Genomic DNA, 23,990 nt, shown 5'->3' on the forward strand with positions numbered 1-23,990 from the left:
CTCACATAGGTGTTCTTTTTGTCCAGATGAGAAAGGGCAGTGTGGAGTGCAATAGAGCTTGCATCATCTGTGGATCTGTTGGGGCGGTATGCAAATTGGAGTGGGTCTAGGGTTTCTGGGATAATGGTGTTGATGTGAGCCAAGACCAGCCTTTCAAAGCACTTCATGGCTACAGACATGAGTGCTACAAGTCGGTATTCATTTAGGCAGGTTACCTTAGCATTCTTTGGCACAGGGACTATGGTGGTCTGCTTGAAACATGTTGGTATTACAGACTCAGACAGAGAGAGGTTGAAAATGTCAGTGAAGACACTTGCCAGTTGGTCAGTGCATGCTCGGAGTACACGTCCTGGTAATCCCTCTGGCCCGGCGGCCTTGTGAATGTTGACCTGTTTAAAGGTCTTACCCATATCGGCTGCGGAGAGCGTGATCACACAGTCGTCCGGAACAGCTGATACAGCTGCTCTCATGCATGTTTCAGTGTTACTTGCCTCAAAGCGAGCATAGAAGTTATTTAGCTCGTCTGGTAGGCTTGTGTCACTGGGCAACTCTCGGCTGTGCTTGCCTTGGTAGTCTGTAATAGTTTGCAAGCCCTGCCACATCGGTTAGGCCGGCATTGTCACTGACTTGCACAGTTAAATAAAGGTTCAATAAAATAAAATAAAGTTTTTTAAAAATTTATTTTTTGTACATCCGATGAGCGTCGTAGCCAGTGTAGTACGGTTCAATCTTAGTCTTGTATTGATGCTTTGCCTGTTTAATGGTTTGTCTGAGGGCATAGCGGGATTTCTTATAAGCTTCCGGGTTAAAGTCCCGCTCCTTGAAAGCAGCAGCTCTACCCTTTAGATCAGTGAGGATGTTGCCTGTAATCCATGGCTTCTGGTTGGGGTATGTACGTACGGTCACTGTGGGGATGACATCATCGATGCACTTATTGATCGGATGGGGCCACAGTGTCTCCTGACCCCTCCTGTCTCAGCCTCCAGTATTTATGCTGCAGTAGTTTATGTGTCGGGGGGCTAGGGTCAGTTTGTTATATCTGGAGTACTTCTCCTGTCTTATCCAGTGTCGTGTGTGAATTTAAGTAAGCTCTCTCTAATTCTCTCTTTCACTCTTTCTTTCTCTCTCTCGGAGGACCTGAGCCCTAGGACCATGCGTCAGGACTACCTGGCATGATGACTCCTTGCTGTCCCCAGTCCACCTGGCCGTGCTGCTGCTCCAGTTTCAACTGTTCTGCCTGCGGCTATGGAACCCTGACCTGTTCACCGTACATGCTACCTGTCCCAGACCTGCTGTTTTCAACTCTCTAGAGACCGCAGGAGCGGTAGAGATACTCTTAATGATCGGCTATGAAAAGCCAACTGACATTTACTCCTGAGGTGCTGACTTGCTGCACTCTCGACAACTACTGTGATTATTAGTATTTGACCATGCTGGTCATTTATGAACATTTGAACATCTTGGCCATGTTCTGTTATAATCTCCACACGGCACAGCCAGAAGAGGACTGGCCACCCCTCATAGCCTGGTTCCTCTCTAGGTTTCTTCCTAGGTTTTGGCCTTCTAGGGAGTTTTTCCTAGCCACCGTTCTTCTACACCTGCATTGCTTGCTGTTTGGGGTTTTAGGCTGGGTTTCTGTACAGCACTTTGAGATATCAGCTGATGTACGAAGGGCTATATAAATACATTTGATTTGATTGTTGATTTGATTTGATGAAGCCAGTGACTGATGTGGTGTACTCCTCAATGCCATCGGAAGAATCCCGGAACATATTTCAGTCTGTGCTAGCAAAACAGTCCTGTAGCTTAGCATCTGTTTCATCTGACCACTTTTTGGTCATTGGTGTCATTGGTGCTTCCTGCTTTAATTTTTGCTTGTAAGCAGGAATCAAGATGATATAATTATGGTCAGATTTGCCAAATGGAGGGCGAGGGAGAGCTTTGTACGCGTCTCTGTGTGTGGAGTAAAGGTGGTCTAGAGTTTTTTCCCTCTGGTTGCACATTTAACATGCTCTTAGAAATTAGGTAAAATTGGTTTAAGTTTCCCTGCATTAAAGTCCCCGGCCACTAGGAGTGCCACCTCTGGATGATAGTTTTCCTGTTTGCTTATGGCCGTATACAGCTCATTGAGTGCGGTCTCGGTTTGTGGTGCATCGGTTTGTGGTGTTAAATAGACAGCTACGAAGAATATAGATGAAAACTCTCTAGGTAGATAGTGTGGTCTACAGCTTATCATGAGATACTCTATGTCAGGCGAGCAAAACCTTGAGACTTCCTTAGATATCGTGCTGTTCATACCAGCTTTTGTTTACAAATATACATAGACTGCCACCCCTTGTCTTACCAGAGGTTGCTGTTCTATCCTGCCGGTACAGTGTATAACCCGTCAGCTGTATGTTATTCATGTCGTCGTTCAGCCACGAATCGGTGAAACATAAGATATTACAGTTTTTAATGTCCCGTTGGTAGGATATACTTGCTTTTAGTTCATCCATTTTATTATCCAGCGATTGTACGTTGGCCAATAGTACCGATGGCAAAGGTAGATTAGCCACTCGTCGCCTGATCTTCAAAAGACACCACGATCTCCTTCCGCGAAACCTCTGTTTCTTTCTCCTACGAATGACGGGGATGAGGGCCTTTTCGGGTGTCCAGCTGGGCCCCTCAAGGACATTCAGAGACTTGTCACGAAGCCACTCCTGTGTTGTCTTGGCTGGGTGCTTAGGGTTGTTGTTCTGTTGCAAGGTGAACCTTTGCAACAGACTGAGGTCCTCTGTACTTTGCTCCGTTCATCTTTGCCTCAATCCTGACTAGTCTCCCAGTCCATGCCACTGAAAAACATCCCCACAGCATGATGCTGCCACCACCATGCTTCACCATAGGGATGGTGCCAGGGTTCCTCCAGACGTGACGCTTGGCATTCTAGGAAGAGTCTTGGTGGTTCCAAACTTCTTCCATTAAGAATGATGGGGCCATTTTTTGGTACCCTTCCCCAGATCTGATCCTTGACACAATCCTGTCTCGGACAATTCCTTCAACCTCATGGATTGGTTTTTGCTCTGTCAACTGTGGGACAGGTGTGTGCCTTTTGAAATCATGTTGAATTAATAGAATTTACCACTGGTGAATTTAACAATGAAGTTGTAGACACATCTCAAGGATGATCAATGGAAACAGGATTCACATGAGCTCAATTTCAAGTCTCGTAGCAAAGGGTCTGAATGTAAATAAGGTATTTTGATTTTTGATTTTTTATACATTTGCAAACATGTCTAAAAGCCTGTTTTCGCTTTGTCATTATGGGGATTTTGTAGATTGCCGAGGAAAATTAATTTTAGAATAAGGCTGTAACGTAACAAAATGTGGAAAAAGTCAAGGGGTTTGAATACTTTCCGAAGGTACTGTATGTCATTTAATTTAAAGGGTAAAAAATAACTGTAAAAATCATTGAGTGGACCTTTAACTTCTTATGGCTGGGGGGCAGTTTTGAGTAGCTTGGATGAATAAGGTTCCCAGAGTAAACTGCCTGCTACTCAGGCCCAGAAGCTAAGATATGCATATTATTAGTAGATTTGGATAGAAAACACTCTGAAGTTTCTAAAACTGTTTGAATGATGTCTGTGAGTATAACAGAACTCATATGGCAGGCAAAAACCTGAGAAAAAATCCAACCAGGAAGTGGAAATCTGAGGTTTGTAGGTTTTCAAGTCTTTGCCTATCCAAGATAGTGTAAATTTGGTCCGATTACACTTTCTAAGGCTTCCACTAGATGTCAACAGTCTTTAGAACCTTGTTTCAGGCTTCTACTGTGAAGGGGGAGCGAATAAGAGCTGTTTGACTAAGAGGTCTGGCAGAATGCCATGAGCTCAGACATGCTGGCTGTTGGCCGTGAGAGCGAGCTGCGTTCCTTTTCATTTCTAAAGACAAAGGAATTGTCCGGTTGAAACATTATTGAATATTTATGTTAAAAACATCCTAAAGATTGATTATATACATCGTTTCACATGTTTCTACGAACTGTAATATAACTTTTTTGACTTTTCGTCTGGACTAAGTGCCTGCGCCTCGTGAATTTGGATTTGTGAACTAAACGCACGAACAAAAAGGAGGTATTTGGACATGAATTATGGACTTTATCGAACAAAACAAACATTTATTGTGGAACTGGGATTCCTGGGAGTGCATTCCGATGAAGATCATCAAAGGTAAGTAAATATTTATAATGCTATTTCTGACTTCTGTTGACTCCACAACATGGTGGGTACCTGTATGGCTTGTTTTGGTGCCTGAGCGCTGTACTCAGATTATTGCATGGTGTGCTTTTTCAGTAAAGCTTTCTTGAAATCTGATACAGCGGTTGCATTAAGGAGAAGTATATCTTTAATTCCATGAGTAACGCTTTTATTTTCATCAACATTTTATGATGAGTATTTATGTAAATTGATGTGGCTCTCTGCAAAATCACCGGATGTTTTTGAAGCAAAACATTACTGAACATAACGCGCCAATGTAAACTGAGATTTTTGTGTAAATGTTTTGTTCGACAATGTAAACTTTATCGAACAAAACATACATGTATTGTGTAACATGAAGTCCTATGAGTGTCATCTGATGAAGATCATCAAAGGTTAGTTATTAATTTTATCTCTATTTCTGCTTTTTGTGACTCTCTTTGGCTGGAAAAATGGCTGTGTTTTTCTGTGACTAGGCACTGACCTAACATAATCGCATGGTATGCTTTCGTCATAAAACCTTTTTGAAATCGGACACTGTGGTGGGATTAACAACAAGTGTATCTTTAAAATGGTATATAATACTTGTATGTTTGAGGAATTTTAATTATGAGATTTCTGTTGTTTGAATTTGGCGCCCTGCACTTTCACTGGCTGTTGTCAAATGTGAGGGTGAAGTTTCAGAGGTTTCAGAGACAAATGAGATCAGATTTCAAGATGCCAGTGTCCATTGGTAGGATCTGCCTGCCTGGTTGCTGTCGGCCTCCTACGGGATATGAATATTTAACACATCTGGTTATCTATGGTGGGAAGGTGTGTGTGTGTGTTATCGTGCGAGGATGGGTGCTTGGATTATCCAGATTGTCCACATCCCATAAATCCCCTTCCTACCCATGCTGCCTAAGTGTGGGCCGCTGCTCGCTGCCTGTCTCCCTCCCACTGGGGCCTGATGGATCCTCTGCTGCTCGCTCCCTCCCTCCAACCGATGCCTCCCTGGGTTTAGGGCATCAATGTCATGGGGGATACATTTAACTGGGAGAAAGATGATTGGATTGATGGGTGGGTTTTTACAGCGAGGGAGATGATTGGGCAGATGGGTAGATGGTGAGGTGCAGAATGGTAGAAAGATAGACTACTGCCCTCCCTTCCCCTCCCCTGGTGGGCTATATGCTGATTTGAATATTCAGAGGCCCTGTGCTATCATTTTAAAAGGAGCGCATCATGCAGAGCTGGAGCACTGTGACTGTTATGCAATGGTGTTGGTGTACAGTAGGCACAGTGTGTGTGTGTGGGAAGTAACGGGAGATGTCCAGTGGCTGTCCAGAAGGGAACCAAGCAATCTGTTCCTCTGCAGCATCGATCAATCTCGCTCTCTCTTGTTCTAGCGCTCACTCTCTCTCTCTCTCAATCACTCTCTCTCTGGCCTTTTCTCAATTGGATTTGTTCAACTCCTGCCTCCTCTCTGACCTTCTTTTGAAAAAGGTCAAAGGTGATCGAGGCGATACGGTGACGAGAGGGAAGGTGGATGAAAATGGGCTTGTATGAAAGGAGACTCAATCGCGTGTCATCAGGCAAATTACGTTTACAGGGTGGAATCCCAAAATAAATGTATAATTATGTTATAAAAACAAATGTAGCCAGTTGTGCAAGACATTTTATAGATAAAAGGATAAGTAGCATATCGTGTTTAAATGTTTGCATGCTTTTCTCCTTCGAGAAGACAATAGCTGATTCCAAGGGGGTGCGTCAGATTTCAAAACCCTTCTGCAAAGGACTCAGGTAGGATACATTTGTGCTTCCTCGCCAAAAGGAGGCTATTGAGGAGGAGAGGACCGTCTTCCGTTTGCCTACTAATGAATTGACGCTCTCTTCGTCCACTAGACCATTACCAGGTCACGGAGTAGAGAGTGCGGAGTAAAGTATGTGTACAGTGTATATGGAGTGCAGACGGTGTGATGCAGTTCAAAGCTCCGGTATCTAACACTGCCTACCTCCGTCTCATGCTGAAGCTATATGTGTTGTGAATTTTAAACTGCATTTAGGATCTATGGTGCTTCTCTCTCTGCACATCCCCCCTGACTATCCCCCCCCACTGCAACGTGCCAAGTTTATTGATGGACTGGGGAAAGGAACGGAATTTCAATCGACGTTTTAAAAGGGGCTATTAGGGAGCACAAAAAAAGATGGATACCTGCGCACTGTTGAATGCGCCTGCAGTTTTATTATTAAATGTTTTATTTGAAAGTTTTTGTCAGGCATCAAAAATGTTGGGAATATTATATGTTGAGGCCTTTCGTCTTTCATCCTCAAAAACATGCATCTTCATATAAGTGTTCAGTGCCCTGCTGTCCTGGTTTTGGTAGTCACAAAGTAGTATGAGTGCTGATCTAGGATCAGTTTAGCCTTTATAGATCATAATGAGTATGATTATATGGACGGAGGACCTGATCCTAGATCGTCGCTTTTGAATAGGGGCCCTGCTATGTTCTCCTCTTTGCCCTGTTATCCTGGATTTGGTCCAGACCTGAATATAGGCCCTGGTTATGATCCAGACCTGCTATGTTTAGCCAAGGCCAGGCCCAGGAGGCCAGTGGGCACCACCAGCCAGCCAACAACCCAGTCCATGTGTAGGCTGTAGATAGGAGCTGTGGCTGGACACCAAAATATTTGTGCCGCTGAGCGCTGCCTGTTTTTGTCACTGGAGCGAGAACTTTGTTTTTAGTGTGGGAAAGCAAACAACACCTTTTTTGCACCATCAAAGGTGTGACTCCATGTCCATTTGTGGGCTTTTCTCTCCTCCTATAAGAGATGGTGAATAGGTGAAATGTTCCTCTGTCAGCTCCACACGTGGAAACAACGTTGATTCGACCAGTGTGTGCCCAGTTGGAACCCACACGAGCCACAACCCCATGGTCTGAAAGCAAGTGTGATATTTTTTACATAAAAAAATAGAGTAGTTCCGCTCTTTATTCTGCACAGACACACTATACCTGGACTGCTATTTTTACACACCAACTCCGAAACTCTTTGGGAGTGTGATGGTTTTCCATTGATAGTCACATTTCTGACATTGCCTGCTTATGGGGGTTTTAGGGTGTATCTCTTTGACATGGTAAGCCTCTCTCCCACCCTTCCATATCTCACACATCCTTACACCTGGGCTTGGGTCAAAAGGAGAAAGAGGGGCTATGGTCAGATTAACTTCAAACACCTGAGAGTTGCATGAGAAGAGAGATGGGAGAGAAAGCTCACAGACACTTTACTCTCCTCTAGTCGGATCTTTCCCTCTCTTAATCTTCTTCTCTCATTGATCCTCCTGGCTCTCTGCACCTTTACACGTCAACACATCCCACTGTGATACCCCTCCAGATATCACAGTGGGGTGCCAAGATGTGGTGGAGCACAGTGTGAAGCTGAGCATATCTATCATATCCCTCACTATACAGAATAGGAGAGGGGTTGAGTAGGGATAAGAGCCACGAAATTATTGTTTAAATGAAACATATACTGAGCTATTTTCGATGTTGACATTTAAAAAAATATACAGAACCATCAAAAGTTTGGACACACCTACTCATTGCAGGGTTTTTCTTTATTTTTATTATTTTCTACATTGTAGAATAATAGTGAATACATCACAACTATTAAATAACACATATGGAATCGTGTAGTAACCATAAAAGTGTTAAACAAATATATTTTATATTTGAGATTCTTCAAAGTAGCCACTCTTTGCCTTGATGACGGCTGTCCCTCACTGGCTCCAGGTCATCTATAAGTCTTTGCTAGGTAAAGCTCCGCCTTATCTCAGCTCACTGGTCACCATAACAACACCCACCCGTAGCACGCGCTCCAGCAGGTATACAGTGGGGCAAAAAAGTATTTAGTCAGCCACCAATTGCAAGTTCTCCCACTTAAAAAGATGAGAGAGGCCTGTAATTTTCATCATAGGTACACTTCAACTATGACAGACAAAATGAGGGAAAAAATCCAGAAAATCACATTGTAGGATTTTTAATGAATTTATTTGCAAATTATGGTGGAAAATAAGTATTTGGTCAATAACAAAAGTTTATCTCAATACTTTGTTATATACCCTTTGAGGTCAAACGTTTTCTGTAAGTCTTCACAAGGTTTTCACACACTGTTGCTGGTATTTTGGCCCATTCCTCCATGCAGATCTCCTCTAGAGCAGTGATGTTTTGGGGCTGTTGCTGGGCAACACGGACTTTCAACTCCCTCCAAAGATTTTCTATGGGGTTGAGATCTGGAGACTGGCTAGGCCACTCCAGGACCTTGAAATGCTTCTTACGAAGCCACTCCTTCATTGCCCGGGCGGTATGTTTGGGATCATTGTCATGCTGAAAGACCCAGCCACGTTTCATCTTCAATGCCCTTGCTGATGGAAGGAGGTTTTCACTCAAAATCTCACGATACATGGCCCCATTCATTCTTTCCTTTACACGGATCAGTCGTCCTGGTCCCTTTGCAGAAAAACAGCCCCAAAGCATGATGTTTCCACCCCCATGCTTCACAGTAGGCATGGTGTTCTTTGGATGCAACTCAGCATTCTTTGTCCTCCAAACACGACGAGTTGAGTTTTTACCAAAAAGTTATATTTTGGTTTCATCTGACCATATGACATTCTCCCAATCTTCTTCTGGATCATCCAAATGCTCTCTAGCAAACTTCAGACGGGCCTGGACATGTACTGGCTTAAGCAGGGGGACACCTCTGGCACTGCAGGATTTGAGTCCCTGGCGGCGTAGTGTGTTACTGATGGTAGACTTTGTTACTTTGGTCCCAGCTCTCTGCAGGTCATTCACTAGGTCCCCGCATGTGGTTCTGGGATTTTTGCTCACCGTTCTTGTGATCATTTTGACCCCACGGGGTGAGATCTTGCGCGGAGCCCCAGATCGAGGGAGATTATCAGTGGTCTTGTATGTCTTCCATTTCCTAATAATTGCTCCCACAGTTGATTTCCTCAAACCAAGCTGCTTACCTATTGCAGATTCAGTCTTCCCAGCCTGGTGCAGGTCTACAATTTTGTTTCTGGTGTCCTTTGACAGCTCTTTGGTCTTGGCCATAGTGGAGTTTGGAGTGTGACTGTTTGAGGTTGTGGACAGGTGTCTTTTATACTGATAACAAGTTCAAACAGGTGCCATTAATACAGGTAACGAGTGGAGGACAGAGGAGTCTCTTAAAGAAGAAGTTACAGGTCTGTGAGAGCCAGAAATCTTGCTTGTTTGTAGGTGACCAAATACTTATTTTCCACCATAATTTGCAAATAAATTCATTAAAAATCCTACAATGTAATTTTCTGGATTTTTTCCCCTCATTTTGTCTGTCATAGTTGAAGTGTACCTATGATGAAAATTACAGGCCTCTCTCATCTTTTTAAGTGGGAGAACTTGCACAATTGGTGGCTGACTAAATACTTTTTTGCCCCACTGTATCTCACTGGTCATCCCCAAAGCCAACACCGCCTTTCCTTCCAGTTCTCTGCTGCCAATGACTGGAACAAATTACAAAAATCGTTGAAGTTGGAGACTTATATCTCCCTCATTAACTTTAAGCATCAGCTATCTGAGCATCTCACCGATCGCTGCAGCTGTACACAGCCCATCTGTAAATAGCCCATCCAACTACCTACCTCATCCCCATATTGTTTTTATTTACTTTTTTGTGTGCTCTTTTGCACACCAGTATTCATCATCTGCACATCTATCACTCCAGTGTTAATTTGATAAATTGTAATTACTTTGCTAATATGGCCTATTTAATGTATTACCTCCTTACCTCATTTGCACACACTGTATATACATTTTTCTATTGTTATTGACTGTACTTTTGTTTATCCCATGTGTAACTCTGTGTTGTTGTTTTTTATCGCACTGCTTTGCTTTATCTTGGCCAGGTCGCAGTTGTAAATGCTAACTTTTTCTCAACTGGCCTACCTGGTTAAATAAAGGTGAAATATATATATATATATTTTTAAATGACAGCTTTGCACGCTCTTGGCAAAGCTGAAGTGCTCAGAATATGTGGGAACTCCTTCAAGACTGTTGGAAAAGCATTCCAGGTGAAGCTGGTTGAGAGAATGCCAAGAGTGTGCAAAGCTGTCATCAAGTCAAAGGGTGGCTACTTTGAAGAATCTACATGATTCCCTATGTGTTATTTCATAGTTTTGATGTCTTCACTATTATTCTACAATGTAGAAAATTGTCAAAATAAAGAAAAACCCTTGAATGAGTTGGTGTGTCCAAACTTTTGACTGGTGCTGAATATATATTTTATACTAATGTCATGGAAATTCTACACAGGGACACTCAAAGTCAATCTTAAGTGAATCATTCTTTATTATCAGTGTGCTGGAGAGGTTCCAACCAACTCAATGCACCAAGTACACATGTCGATCAGGATCTCTACCCGGGGCAGTCCCGTAAGTTCTCTTATATACAGACAAGTTATATTTGCATGATTTATCTTATTCATCATTCATAATTAATGAATCATTAACGTTTGCTTCCTTCATGTGACCGACCAATACTGGGTCATGCATGTGACAGACCAATACCTCACGAGGCTTCTTCTCTCTAAGCTGAGAACTTGAAACTGAGATATCCTTTCTCAAAACAAGGTTCTGGGCATACTACCAAATTGCAGATACTGATAGTGAGAATTCGTTCAATCAGTTACTAGCATGAACACAGAAATTAGTTAATAGATAAGCCCACGAATAGAACACAGAAACATAACATGTTCCACCACACTAATGCTATTGTTCAGAGAAAAAAAATGTGTTTAACAAGTAATACAAAAAATACAAAAAAGATACATCGCTGAGCCTTTAAAACAAACGTGATAAATTAACCATTATTTTGTGGATTTGTGTGCTTTGGGTACTTGCAAGAAGATCCACTTGCAGCCAAGTTTCAGCCTCCTGGCAAGAGGCAACCAGGTTTTTGGCTAAAATGTCCTGGTACTGGGTAAAGTTCATGATGCTGTTGACCTTAACAAGGGCCCCAGGACCAGTGGAACCAAAATAGCTTCATAACATCAAAGATCCACCACCATATTTTACATTAAATATTGGGTACTTTGCATTCTTCTTTCAACGGCAACCCACCACTGGTGTGCGTGGCCAAAGAGCTCTATTTTCATGTCATAGAGCTCTTTGGCCACGCACACCAGTGGATTGAATAGAACATAGTACTTTATAACAATTATTATACTGTATATCCATATGGGTTGAAAGGTTGTGTATGTACTCTTATCCACTGTCAACCCATGGGCTACAAGTGCTCAAAAACACTCAAATTCATTATAACATTCTGCCTGTTGTGCTGATTTTTGATGTCCCCATTGCCACGGTCTCTTTCCACCCCTCTCATGTTGTGGAGACATTTGATAGTTTGATCGTTTTTGACATGATTCTATGCCTCCCCCATTTCTATTCTGGCAGAGGTCACCAGCCCACTGACGATGAACTCAGCTCTCTGCCTGTAGCCAGGGAACAAATTGTCAAAAGTTGGCAAGGGAATGGTATTTGTGCCGGCAGGGAAGGGTATTAATAATGTATTTTTAGTTAACATCCCTCCTTAATTTGACCCCTGTGTGTAGCCTGTAGCTACTCTCCCACCCAGATCCCCTATAGGTTCTCTCCCCCACACCCCAGATTCCAGCGGAGCAGACCCACACACGCCATGTCTGTCAAACAGAGCGAACAGGCCTCAGTGCTTTTTAATGGTTTATTTTGGGCCTGGTAAGCAAGGGAGGCCAAGGGAGGCTAGGACAGTCAGGAACCAGGGGTCAGTGGAGCCCTTCTCAGTATTGATACACAGGTCACAGGTCATTGGTTTCTCACAGCACTCTGATACCCCTCAGCTAAATGGGCACTGGACTAGTCTTTATCATGAGTTACGGTATGAGTTCCATTAGTTTAATGTGCTTTCCCCGGGATCAATTGTGATGTCGTAAAATGTATGATTTATTAATTGATTGAATGGATTGAGACATTTCCAACAGGAAGGAAGGATAGAGGTTGCTAACTTGTTCACCCTGGATTTGACCAAATTCACAAGAGAATGATGAAGGTTTCTGGTAGAGAAGTGTTTTGTCATCACCAGGAGTTGACAGTAGATACCCAACTGGAATCTACCTAGACTGGAATCTCAACACTCATATTTCCCCACCACCTCAAGGCATTACACTACAAAACGTACAGTATCTCAGCTTGAAACCTGAGTATGCCCTTGTATTGTTTAGCTAGTTAGCTAGCTAGCGGGAGAACAGAACAGAGAATCCCTACAGTGAGGTGAGCCCAGTGTTATGGTTATGTTATTCCTCTCAAGGTGATTACATTCTCAGCTCTACCACACCAGCCCAGCAAAATACGCACGCACGCACGCACGCACGCACGCCCCCCCCCCCCCCCCCCCAACCCCCCCTCCCTCCCTCTAAAGACAAGATAATAATCTGTCATTCTGCCCCTGAACAAGGCAGTTAACCCACTGTTCCTAGGCTGTCATTGAAAATACGAATTTGTTCTTAACTGACTTGCCTAGTTAAATAAAGGTATAAATAACACTTGCTCTTGTCTATTTTTCCTAGCACCGACTTCTCTGATATCTATATACTTTATTGAGGAAAAATGTACTTAAGCCTGTGATTTGTGGTTGTCTTGCCTAGCTAACTTGAATGCACTGATTGCTACCAGCGGAATAACATCTGACTGTTATGAGTACTATATACAGTACATACATTTGATATGCGTATCTGTGCGTATTTTACTGTGTATACTACTCATGGACATAAATCAGATACGTGTATCTATCTGATTTGGTGACCTTGTACACTATGTGAGCCAAATGTTTCAAGTTTGCATCTTAAAATGACATATTCTCTACGCTCTATGATGGCACAAGCAATTATAGACTGCCGTCAGTCTGTAAGTGTATTTGTCTGTATTCGTTTACTGGTTACCAGGTGTCTGTATGTGTCTGTATTTGTATCACTCTGTCCCTGTGCTTGTATTTCTGGGTCAAGAGAGTGAGAGTGAAATGGAGGGAGGGGTGAGGGGTTGAAAGGACCCTAAATGTGGCGCGTGCAACCTCGAGCCTCTCGAGCCATCTACAAGTTGAACCCGGCTCAGCCCTCGGTGTAGAGCTGAGAAAAACAAGGGCTAATGCCAAATGTAAACAGGGAGGAGTGGGCCCAGTGGGAGCAGTGCTGTGAATGCTCTGTTTGTCTGTGTGTGTGCGTGCGTGTGTGTGTGTGTAGAGGGATTTTCAAACTTCTTGTATCAAATTTGGGAAAAAAGGTCAATAACCTGCAGGTTATTGAGTGATTAAGAGCGTTGGTGATTAAGAGCGTTGGGCCAGTAACTGTAAGGTCGCTGGTTCAAATCCCTGAAACGACTAGGGGATAAATCTGTCAATGTACCCTTGATCAAGACACTTAACTGTAATTGCTCTTGTTAAATTACCCCAAAAAATAAAAACATAGGGGTTTATAACCATAAGCATGAAAATACTTATCTAAAATCCAGCCCTGGTGTCAAGTGCAGACATACTGTATTCCCTGACTCTGCCTGGGAGCTTCATACACACTGGAAGCAGAGGAGGATGATATATGCCAGGTGAGTAAACTCTTACATTCAGCTTAATTATGAGTCTACGACTGTCGAACAGGCAGACAAGAGCTGTGTTGTATTTTATAGAAGGGGGAAGTTAGTAATTACTCTAGGCATTTGTAGCCTCGGAAAGAAGCTATTTCTTTAGCTGTTAAAGTGATGTCTACAGTCAGACAGCCATATCTCTTTATTGAGCCGCCATAGGATTATTTCTCTCCCACTAACACACATGCACGCACACATACTCTGAGAAGCCTTGTCAGAGTGACTTACATTGGGTCAAGATGGGGAACGCCACATGAATGATGGGGACCAGAGCAGTTACGAGATGATGAGGAAAGCAGGTGGCAGGAAAAGGGCTATGTTGATCATCTACGCACACTTATTCAGCGTTCTTATTAAGAATGCTAGTATAATTTGAAACAACAATAAAAAAAAGTGATTCATATCATATATCAAATGTGCTGCTCTGTTCTGGGCTAACTGCAGCTTAGCTTTGTCCTTCTTTGCAGTTCTTGGCCATATGACTGGACAATAATCAAGATAAGATCAAACTAGAGCCTGCAGGACTTGCTTTGCATAGTGTGGTGTCTCTTTATCACAGACAGACCTCTCCCCACCTTTAGAACCATTGAATCAATATGTTTTGACCATGACAGGTAACACCAAGTCATTTACTCTCCTCAACTTGCTCAATAGCCACACCATTCATGACCAGATGCCAGTGGCAGGTCATTTGTAAAAATAGAAAAGAGTAGAGGACCAAGAGACCTGCCATGCTGGGGTACACCACACTTGTACATGTTTAACATTAGAGAAGCTTCCATGAAATAAATAACTGTGTTCTATTAGATAGATGGCTCTGAATCCACGATATGGCAGAGGTTGAAAAGCCATAACACATACGTTTTGTTCAACAACAGGTTATGGTCAATCATATCAAAGGCTGCACGGAAATGTTTTTATTATCAATTTCTTTCAACCAATCACCTGTCATTTGTGTCAGTGCAATACATGTTGAGTCCTCACTAGCTTTCCATCTAAGATTTCAATCCCAGTTTTGTCATTATTGCTCGACAACAGTAATGTTGACTCGAAAAATTACAAGTTCTTGGAAAAGCTTCTAAATTACAGTAACAAGAGTTTTTGTAATTCGTTACTTCCATCCCTGGATTCATCTTATACTTCACCTGAGGTACTTGTGATAAAAAATAGAATCTTCAAAGCTAATCTTCAGAGCCAACCAATAGAATTCACTTCTGACCGAGTCAAGAGTTCCTTCAAACTCGATGTTCAAGCTCAGCGACGTTCATTCACATACAGTATCTATCCATCTCTTTCCACACAACACTGAACTCAAAGCAGCCTACAACCGAAAGGAACATTGATAAAACTGATTCATTAATTGGGCAGACAAAGAGACGCAGACTGTGAAGGGGAGGAGGAGGACATATTTTTCTGTCTTCCCACACATGTCCTGCATACATTAAGAATGCAGCAGTGACCACAGATGGAAGGGACCAGATAAGAGCAGAGTCAGCCGCTCGTTCATGCAGTGTAGACTGACAGTCACAGGCAGCACCTCTATGCCACATACTGTATGATAGTTGGTTGCTTCTTCAGGGTTTAATGCTCATCCACACCAGGCTGGATAGGAAGGTCATGACCCGCTGAATTGCTCAACTACTGTGCGCATGTATGGATACATAGCCTGCATCCTTTGTCTGGTGTGTGGTGGATCTACTCATTTTCTGTAGTACATCTCAGTATATCTCAGAGCACAAATAATCATATATTTGGGGCGACGCACAATTGGCCTAGCGTCGTCCGGGTTAGGGAGGGTTTGGCCGGTAGGGATATCCTTGTCTCATCGCGCTCCAGCGCCTCCTGTGGCGGGCCGGGCGCAGTGCGCGCTAACCAAGGGGGCCAGGTACACGGTGTTTCCTCCGACACATTGGTGCGGCTGGCTTCCGGGTTGGAGGAGCGCTGTGTTAAGAAGCAGTGCGGCTTGGTTGGGTCGTGCTTCGGAGGACGCATGGCTTTCGACCTTCGTCTCTCCCGAGCCCGTACGGGAGTTGTAGCAATGAGACAAGATAGTAATTACTAGCGATTGGATACCACGAAAATTGGGGATAAAAATTGGGGATAAAAATGACCTCTCGTCATCTCTTTCCTCAATGAACCTCCGGTGATATGTAGTGCTTTTAGTTCTGTTTTTGTATTTCATTCTGTTTTGTTTGTTTCTATTTTTAGACCTGCCCCTATGTTTGATGCTGCCTGTGAAGAGGGAGAGGGGGAAGTACTAACTGTGTCCTTTGTAATAGTGGAGAATTTATTCAGTTCATTTCCCTTTCTGATAACTCATACCGTATACTGTACGTGGGTCCTTCCACAAAAAACCTACTATCAGGGGTATTGGACTTTCCTCATGAAAAAAACCCGCCAGTGTTATATTCTCATTCGTTTTTCAAGGCATAATTCAACTGAAACCTAGAAGGGCCTCCTACTATGTAATGTGAGGCTACAACAGGGTTTCAAGCTTTTCACCTGATTCCAGTCTCTCATTGTGAGTTATTAAGCTGTTGCTTGAGAACTGTATTGAATTGGACTTCATGTCTGAGAGCTCTCAGCAGTATGTCTTAAAACAGCATGATGTTAAATCTTTCACAGCATTCAATGCATCACTCAATAAAACAACAATGAAATGAATGGTTCAGATAACACTAACACACACTCTTCCAACACCCTATGGAATAGAAAACCAAATCACAGTAAAGGCCTGAGAAAGATCTATGTTAAATCTCGTTTAGACTCTCTTCTAAATGAATATGCGTAGGTTTGTTCTATAGGGCGCTATACGGTTTAGCAGAGGTGTGTTTGTTCTTTACTATAGGATCTATCTAGGTTCCCAGGAAGAGGTATATCCCTGTGCTCCTTATCTGGGTTTATTTCTGGAGTGTGGAGCCTCAGCAGGTTCAGAGGAGACGAGCAGCAGCAGGGAGTGTGCCAACACAGCACAGAGAGGTGAGACATTCACAGTGGAGGTGTGATGATGGCAGAGGGCAGATACTACACCACCATACAGTATTACCCTGTCTCTACTGTATAGGAGGGGAGTGGATGGTCAGCAATACTCCTTTTCATATTTCTTTACGACCTTGGTCTGCTCTTTTCTTCTCTCCTCTTCTCTTCTCAAGGGGTTTTGTATCAATCATGAGATAATGATGCGTAATTAGTGTAATCTGTGATGCAGTATCTGTCCCTCACGTCTTCTGTGTAAAAGCAGGCTGGACGGCCCCTGGACCCGAGCTAGCTCTTACATTCAAGCCTGTTCTCTCAAACTATGGTCTGTGGATGAGAGGGAGGGACTGTGTGTTGGATTACAGGACTAGAGAGCTGTCACTCAACCTGTCCTCAAGTCTTTGTCTCCGGTCAGTTCTGTTATTGTGTCTGGTTAACACTCTCATTGGAAAATGTCAGTTGTGTAAAGTACTTAAGGAAACATTTTTTTATGTACTACTTAAGTAGTTTTTGGGGGGGTACCTGTACTTTACTATTTATATTTTTGACAACTTTTACTTTTATTTCACTACATTCCTAAAGAATATAATGTCTTTTTTACTCCATACATTTTCCCTGACACCCAAAAGTAGTCATTAAATTTGGAATGCTTAGCAGGACTGGAAAATGGTCAAATTCACACACATCCCTGGTCATCTCTACTGCCTCTGATCTGGCAGATTCACTAAATACATACGGTTCATTTATAAATTGTGCCTGAGTGTTGGAGTCTGTCCCTGGCTATCCGTAAAAATAAAAACACAAATTATGCCGTCTGGTTTGCTTAATATAAGGAATTGTAAATGATTTATAGTTTTACTTTTAACACTAAGTATATTTTAGCAATTACATTTACTTTTAATACTATATTTAAAGTATATTTAAAACCAAATACTTTAAGACTTTTACTCAAGTAGTATTTTACTGGGTGACTTTCACTTTTACTTGAGTTATTTTCTATTAAAGTATCTTTACTTTTACTCAAGTATGATATTTAGGTATGTTTCCACCTCTGGAAAATGTTCTGTTATTCTTCCCAACCCTCAGGGATAATCCATACTATTAGCCTATTTGCTTACGGAAGCAAGCCACTAATGATTTTGCCTTAAGTCAGTATATGTAATTCTACAGACGTAATAATACATAATGTTATGTAATAAAATGAATAGACCTTTTTAAATTTGTTATGAGTGACCTAAATTTATGTTGGCACAAAGACATAAGACAAGTTCATTTTTAGCTTGGTAAATCAACTAATTGGAATTTCGGATCTTTTTTTTTACTGTGAGTATTTGCTCAGGCCTTTGACCACATCCATTCCATATTGGTGGAGTAAGCTATATATTGTATGTGTGGTAGTACACTTGTATTTGTTAGAGTCAGATGTGGACAAGGTGCACTGCACAGTACCTAAAATGACTCAGTCAAAGGATTCTATTCTGTAGGTTTCAGTGGAAAAGAACACATGGAATTTCCAGGAGAGCTGACTGGAGTGCTGTGTGTGTCTCTCTGTTTCCTGTCTACACCCTCATGTAGACAGGAAACCCATTGTAGCTATATGTCACCCTTAACTACCCTTCGGTCAAGGACATGTAAATACTATGGTTGAACGTCAACATTTTGACATATTTCTAATGAAATATGTCTGCAAATGATACAACACTGAACGGTTTGGCCTTTTACTGACTCCCTCCCTTCCTTTCCAGGCAAATATTGTGTTTTGACACTGTATATGTACGTAGATCTGGGGGAAAAAAGTCCCTCTGTGTACACCAGGTTCACGTTCACTTTCTGCGTTGTACCTCAGCTAGTGTGTCTCTGACTGAACCACACGGTATAGTGACCACAGGCTTACCTAAACTCACGAACCAAAGAATCTCTGTCAGTGTCGTAGCATAGAGCTGTGTTGCCTGGCTACATGGTTGGTACACCTCACGGAACAATACAAGGCTTCATTGATTCAATGCTCCAAACTCAGCCATACTCTCTCTCTCTTACCTAGTTGGCCATGATTAAAATCAAGCCTTTGTGAGTCTGTCTCCCACTAAAAAGAGAGGGAAAAAAAATCGCCCCATAGCAAAATAGGTTCCTTGGCCCACTCCCCTTCCTGGGGTCCTTTCTAAATGGGCCTATGCATTACCTTCCTTTCAGGTGTCCTGGCCGTCTACTCTTCCTTGTCTGGTGTGTGTTTCTAGATACACAACTGTGTGAGGGAGCCTTTAAAGGGTTCTGGGCTCTGTTTCTGAATGTTGGCTCATACTAAATGGCGCCATGTAATCTAATTTGACTACTTCAAAAGAGAAATGACTCGTCGGCTCATGTGATTCAACTGATTCTTAATGGTGATACTGTTATTGTTTTTTCATCTGCCTTCGCAAGTCAAAGCTATTTTGAAAGATGAAATATATCTTCAAAGATAATTTTTTGTTGTTGAAAAAGCAGGAAACACACGAGAATCGGATTCAAATGATGACGCTGTGATACACTTTGATTAAATACGTTTATTTGATCATTTACATATAGGTGTACATTTCATATCACCCCCTGAGGGAGTGTCACAGTTAAGTTCTAGAATAATTTTGTTGATCGCTTGTATTTTCTTTTTCACTTCTTTTTAACACAGTTATTCTAAAAATAAAAATAACCTCTGTTTTCTGCTCAATATCAGAAATAGGCCTCTTTTTACATGATTCTTGTATGACAAGAAAGAGCACATTCTCAATACATCACTCCTGTGATTATTCAAATAGAATTACTCCATACAAATTATGTTTTTACTTCTAAAGGATATTTGATCTAAATGATATAAATTTGGAATTGTGTGAACCTCCATTCATAACCCATCCAAACAAAACAATGTGCCCCTCTACTGTTGTTCTATGACAGAATGCCAGCATGAAAGTGTTCTGTGCTCGGTGGGAGAGTGTTCTACAGAGTTCTATAGAATGTGTGAAGTGGATTCTAGAACAACATGCCAGTTATGGGTTACAAATAAATCCCTGAATATCACCTTCTCAATCAAATGAAAATTAACGTGCAAAATACTTTGATTTGTTGGTCTAGAAAAAGAAGCGACACTTTTGAAAATACAAAATGAAGCATTGAGCAATAGAGCATAGAACAATATACTCCGGTTATAAAACGGTTAACGACGCGGTTCCCTGTGTATGTGTTTGTGTGTGTCTGTGCGTTTGCGTGTGTGTGTGTGTGATATCCAATTCATGATCACAGTAAACACAAGGATTCTCAGTGATGTAAAAAGGTTTTGTGTTGTTTCATTGCAATACAATATGATGAATGCAGACGTAGGAGCCTTTCTTAACCCAAAGAGACAATAAAGTGTATACTTAAGAGTATACTTAAAAACATCAACTTCCCTTTACGGATTCTTCTTCAATCTACTTTAACAAACAAATAAATACATTGCATCCAAGCCATCATTTACAATATATTAAAATCACTGCATAATATAGCTATATATCTCTATTGCAGTCATATATAAAACTAATTTGTATAAAAAGAAAGTCCACAAAAGAAAGAAAAGAAAGATAAGAAACTTGATTAAGATGATGTTGCCGAGTAAACACATCAGGTCGGATAGAATCACATTCAGAGAGCTCTCCTCCTCACAGTTTATGCCTGCTTCTGAAATAATACTCTATAGAGTGCACTACCTTTGATCAGAGCCCTATGGGCCCTGGTCAAAAGTAGTGCACTTGATAGGGTACCATTTGGGTCACAGATCTAGCGAGGGAAGCTGAGACAAATTAACTGGCAATAGAGACACATCCATCATCCCACGACCCCCCCCCCCCCACACACACACACCTAGCCAAGATGAGTCAGACCCATACGTTACTACACAATAACCATTTCAAAGCCTATCCAATGAATTCAATCTACCACAACATTTCCACACATTTTCGCATCAAGTTCTACAAGGTGCTTTCCTTTCAATAGAAAATATGAAGCCACATATTCCTTCTGTAGAGTTGTGCCCTGGAGAAAAGTTGCTTTCGTTGCGTTGTAAAGTACAGAATTCGTCCTACAAATGATTATTGTCTTCCTCTTTGACATATTATGTTTGCATGATAGATTAGATTGCATGATATTGCATAAACTTGTCAAATATGATGCCCAAACTGATGCATAGAATGGTCTACTAGTATATGACATAGGCAGTAAAGGATAATCTCCATTGTGTACATAGTGAATCCGAGATAAAAATGTATTTCCTTCTGTATCCTATGAAAGCAGTGCTTTTTTTCCAATGCCACAACTCCTAGTCCCCATTTGAGGGTGAATAAGGGTAACAACTCCTCCAATTTAACCTGGGCAATATGATGCCTTTCGAAGGGTTTGATTTCTGTGGCTAATTAACTTGTGACTACAACCGACTGAGGCTCCCTCTTTTAAAGGGTCCTTTTCTTTCCTCAACTCCAGGAATGGGATATCCACAAGGGGTAAAATAATCCCTGTGTGTGCACAAAGACAGCTATTGTGACTAGTTGGGGATAGTGAATCTTATCCACCATTAAAAGGTGCCACTGTCACTCTCTTTCAATGTGGGTGGTGTATCCAGTCCGGAACCACAAATCCAACCATCTGAGATAAATTTGTTAAAAAGGAACATTGTTCACAGATAGGGCCAATACATGCTAGGCTCCTTCTCCCGATGTATAGAATGCATCGCTCCCTTCAAAGCAGGGTAAAAACAAGTATATCGTTCACCCCTTCAAAACTGCTTCTATAGGTTAAAATGGAGCATTTACATATTTTTTTCGAAATAAAAACATTTACATTAGAATAACTATAAAAGATGTACTACTCCAGTGTCCTTTCATCAATGAGCTGGGCAGGTCTCACCTTAAGCCTACTGAAACAATCATAGGCAATCAAGAATTAACCTCCAGTTTCATATCCAACATCACATAGTAGAATAAACAAAATCTTTGATCACTTACTGAGTATGGTACGGTGTGGCCGGCACTGTTTAAATATAAGTGCTAAAAAGACATAGAAACAAAATATAACATGGAAGGGGGGGGGATGAAAAGAAAATAAGAAACCTGCCTGCACTGTGTGTCATTAATGTATACGCTCAAAGTCTTAAGGCTGGCTGGATGGATCATCAGACGTGACTGTCATGGTGGATGTAGAGAGAGAAATGGGGTCACTGACTTTGTTCACTATTTATACATTTTTTTGGCCTTTATTAAGTGACTTCCTGGTTTTGATGGTTGTGGTGGTTGTTATAGTGACGGCAGTCAGTGCAGAACCTCTGTGTGGTGGAATGTCATGATATTGCACTTGGTGCAGATTGACAGGCCATGTGACAGACAGACATATGGACGGACAGACAGATAGGGCAGGTCCATGTTCAGCATTCAGTAGTATAGCACTGGGGGAGGGGCCAGGTGGTTCTGTGACTCGCTCTTAGTAGACAACCCGAAAAGGTCAGAGGCCATCAGCTGCCGAGCCGATTGGCTGGCTTCAGCACACTGCTTTGTGTGATTGGCCAGTCCATGGAGTGGTGTGACAGAGGCTTCTATAGGGTTAAACAAAGCGCTCCCTCTTTCCAGTTATAAACAGTAACAGCCTCCACACAACATGTTGAATAAGAAAAGTGATGATGAGGGTGGTGATGAAGAGGACGAAGAAGTTAAAGGTGGATGGCTCGGGTATAAAGACGTGGATCAGCTGCCCCTCTCTCTCTCTCTCGCTCTCTTTCATCCTCCCTCGTTCAGCGCAGCATGCAGAGCCTCTGCTTCCTCCCAAGGACGGCCCCTCCTCAGGAGACCTGGAGAGACATAAAGAAAGAGAGAGAGAGCGAAGGAGAAAGAGAGAAGAGAGAGACAGAAAAGAGAGAGAGAGAGAGAGAAGAGGAAATGGAGAGTGTGGTTAGGCTCTGGCCTCCCCACAGGATGTTCCCATGTAATTAGTGCTCCAGTGCTCCTCGGCTCGGCCATCTGTCTGGTGGCTCTGCTCTGCCTGCCTGGCTCTGGGTCGGCCTGGCTCTGCTCCGATACACCAACCCCACTGGGAGCAGCTATGGACCTCCACACTACTCCTCTCCACTCCATACAAACCTAAACACCACAAACACTGTCTGGTGGCTCTGCCTGGCTCTGGTTCAGCCTGGCTCTGCTCTGATACACTCGCTGCCCGCTGGGAATGATCCAGCAATAATGGACCTCTCCTTCACACCAAAACACGGCCACACTTGGGACCAGATAACCAGCTGATAGATCTCTCCACAGTCTTTAACCAGCTGATAGATCTCTCCACAGTCTACGCTAAAACATGAACACACACGCGCGTTTGCGTTTACTCCCTCAATTCGTGCCACATCGACACCTTTAAACCTACTACACTGAAACAGATGTATTGGGGGGGGATATACCACCTGTCTCACTCAGCCAAAATGTTTGTTGTTGTTGTTCCCTCCCTCCCCACTGAATTAGAGAAGTGTGTGTGTGTGTGTGGATGCTCCATTGCTCTGCTGTGAACTACAATAGGATTAGAGCAGTGGAGCAGGGGGTTTGGCTGGTTGCTGTTCCACTGTTTCTCCCTCATAGTACCACCAGCCTCCCATCCACAACAAGAGTAATTACCTTAAACGCTGCAAGATTATAGGATTTCAGAGAACAATGTGTTTGTGTGTGTGTGTGTGTGTGTGCCACAAAGGCAAAAACTCTTAGTATTACAGCTTTATTATGGTAATTATTTCCAATGATTGTCTTACACAAAAAGAGGTTGGCAATAACATTCCCCTGGATTGAAAGGATGCTTTGAAAACTGATACTGGCAGACTAGCAGGTGTAAGATACGTTTGCCTTAGACACCAGTGGAGGCTGCTGAGGGGAGGATAATAATGGCTGGCATGGAATGGCATCAAACACATGGAAACCGTTCTCACCAACCTCCTCTGTTAGACACAGCCCCACTGAAGCAGGTCTGGAGTGGTGGAATTCTACAGCAGTATTGCAGAACTAGCACCTTCTCCAAAGCTCTTTTGGTTAACATCGGGGGGAAGTGACCAGGAAGAAGATTAAGCAGGGACA

General features: G+C 42.4%; 1 protein-coding gene across 2 annotated transcripts in view; it reads right to left on the reverse strand.

The window, feature by feature from the left end:
• Window positions 1-22,126: 22,126 nt before the first annotated feature.
• The window catches only part of spns2 (SPNS lysolipid transporter 2, sphingosine-1-phosphate), a 146,530-nt gene continuing 144,666 nt past the window's right edge, over window positions 22,127-23,990 (reverse strand). For both annotated transcript variants that reach the window (XM_071337385.1, XM_071337386.1), the window contains exon 13: window positions 22,127-22,726. In XM_071337385.1, the coding sequence (XP_071193486.1) occupies window positions 22,718-22,726 (9 nt within the window). In that variant the 3' untranslated portion in view covers window positions 22,127-22,717. The remainder of the gene's footprint in view (window positions 22,727-23,990) is intronic.

This window comes from Salvelinus alpinus, chromosome 13 (assembly GCF_045679555.1).
Source record: "Salvelinus alpinus chromosome 13, SLU_Salpinus.1, whole genome shotgun sequence".
NCBI lineage: Eukaryota > Metazoa > Chordata > Actinopteri > Salmoniformes > Salmonidae > Salvelinus > Salvelinus alpinus.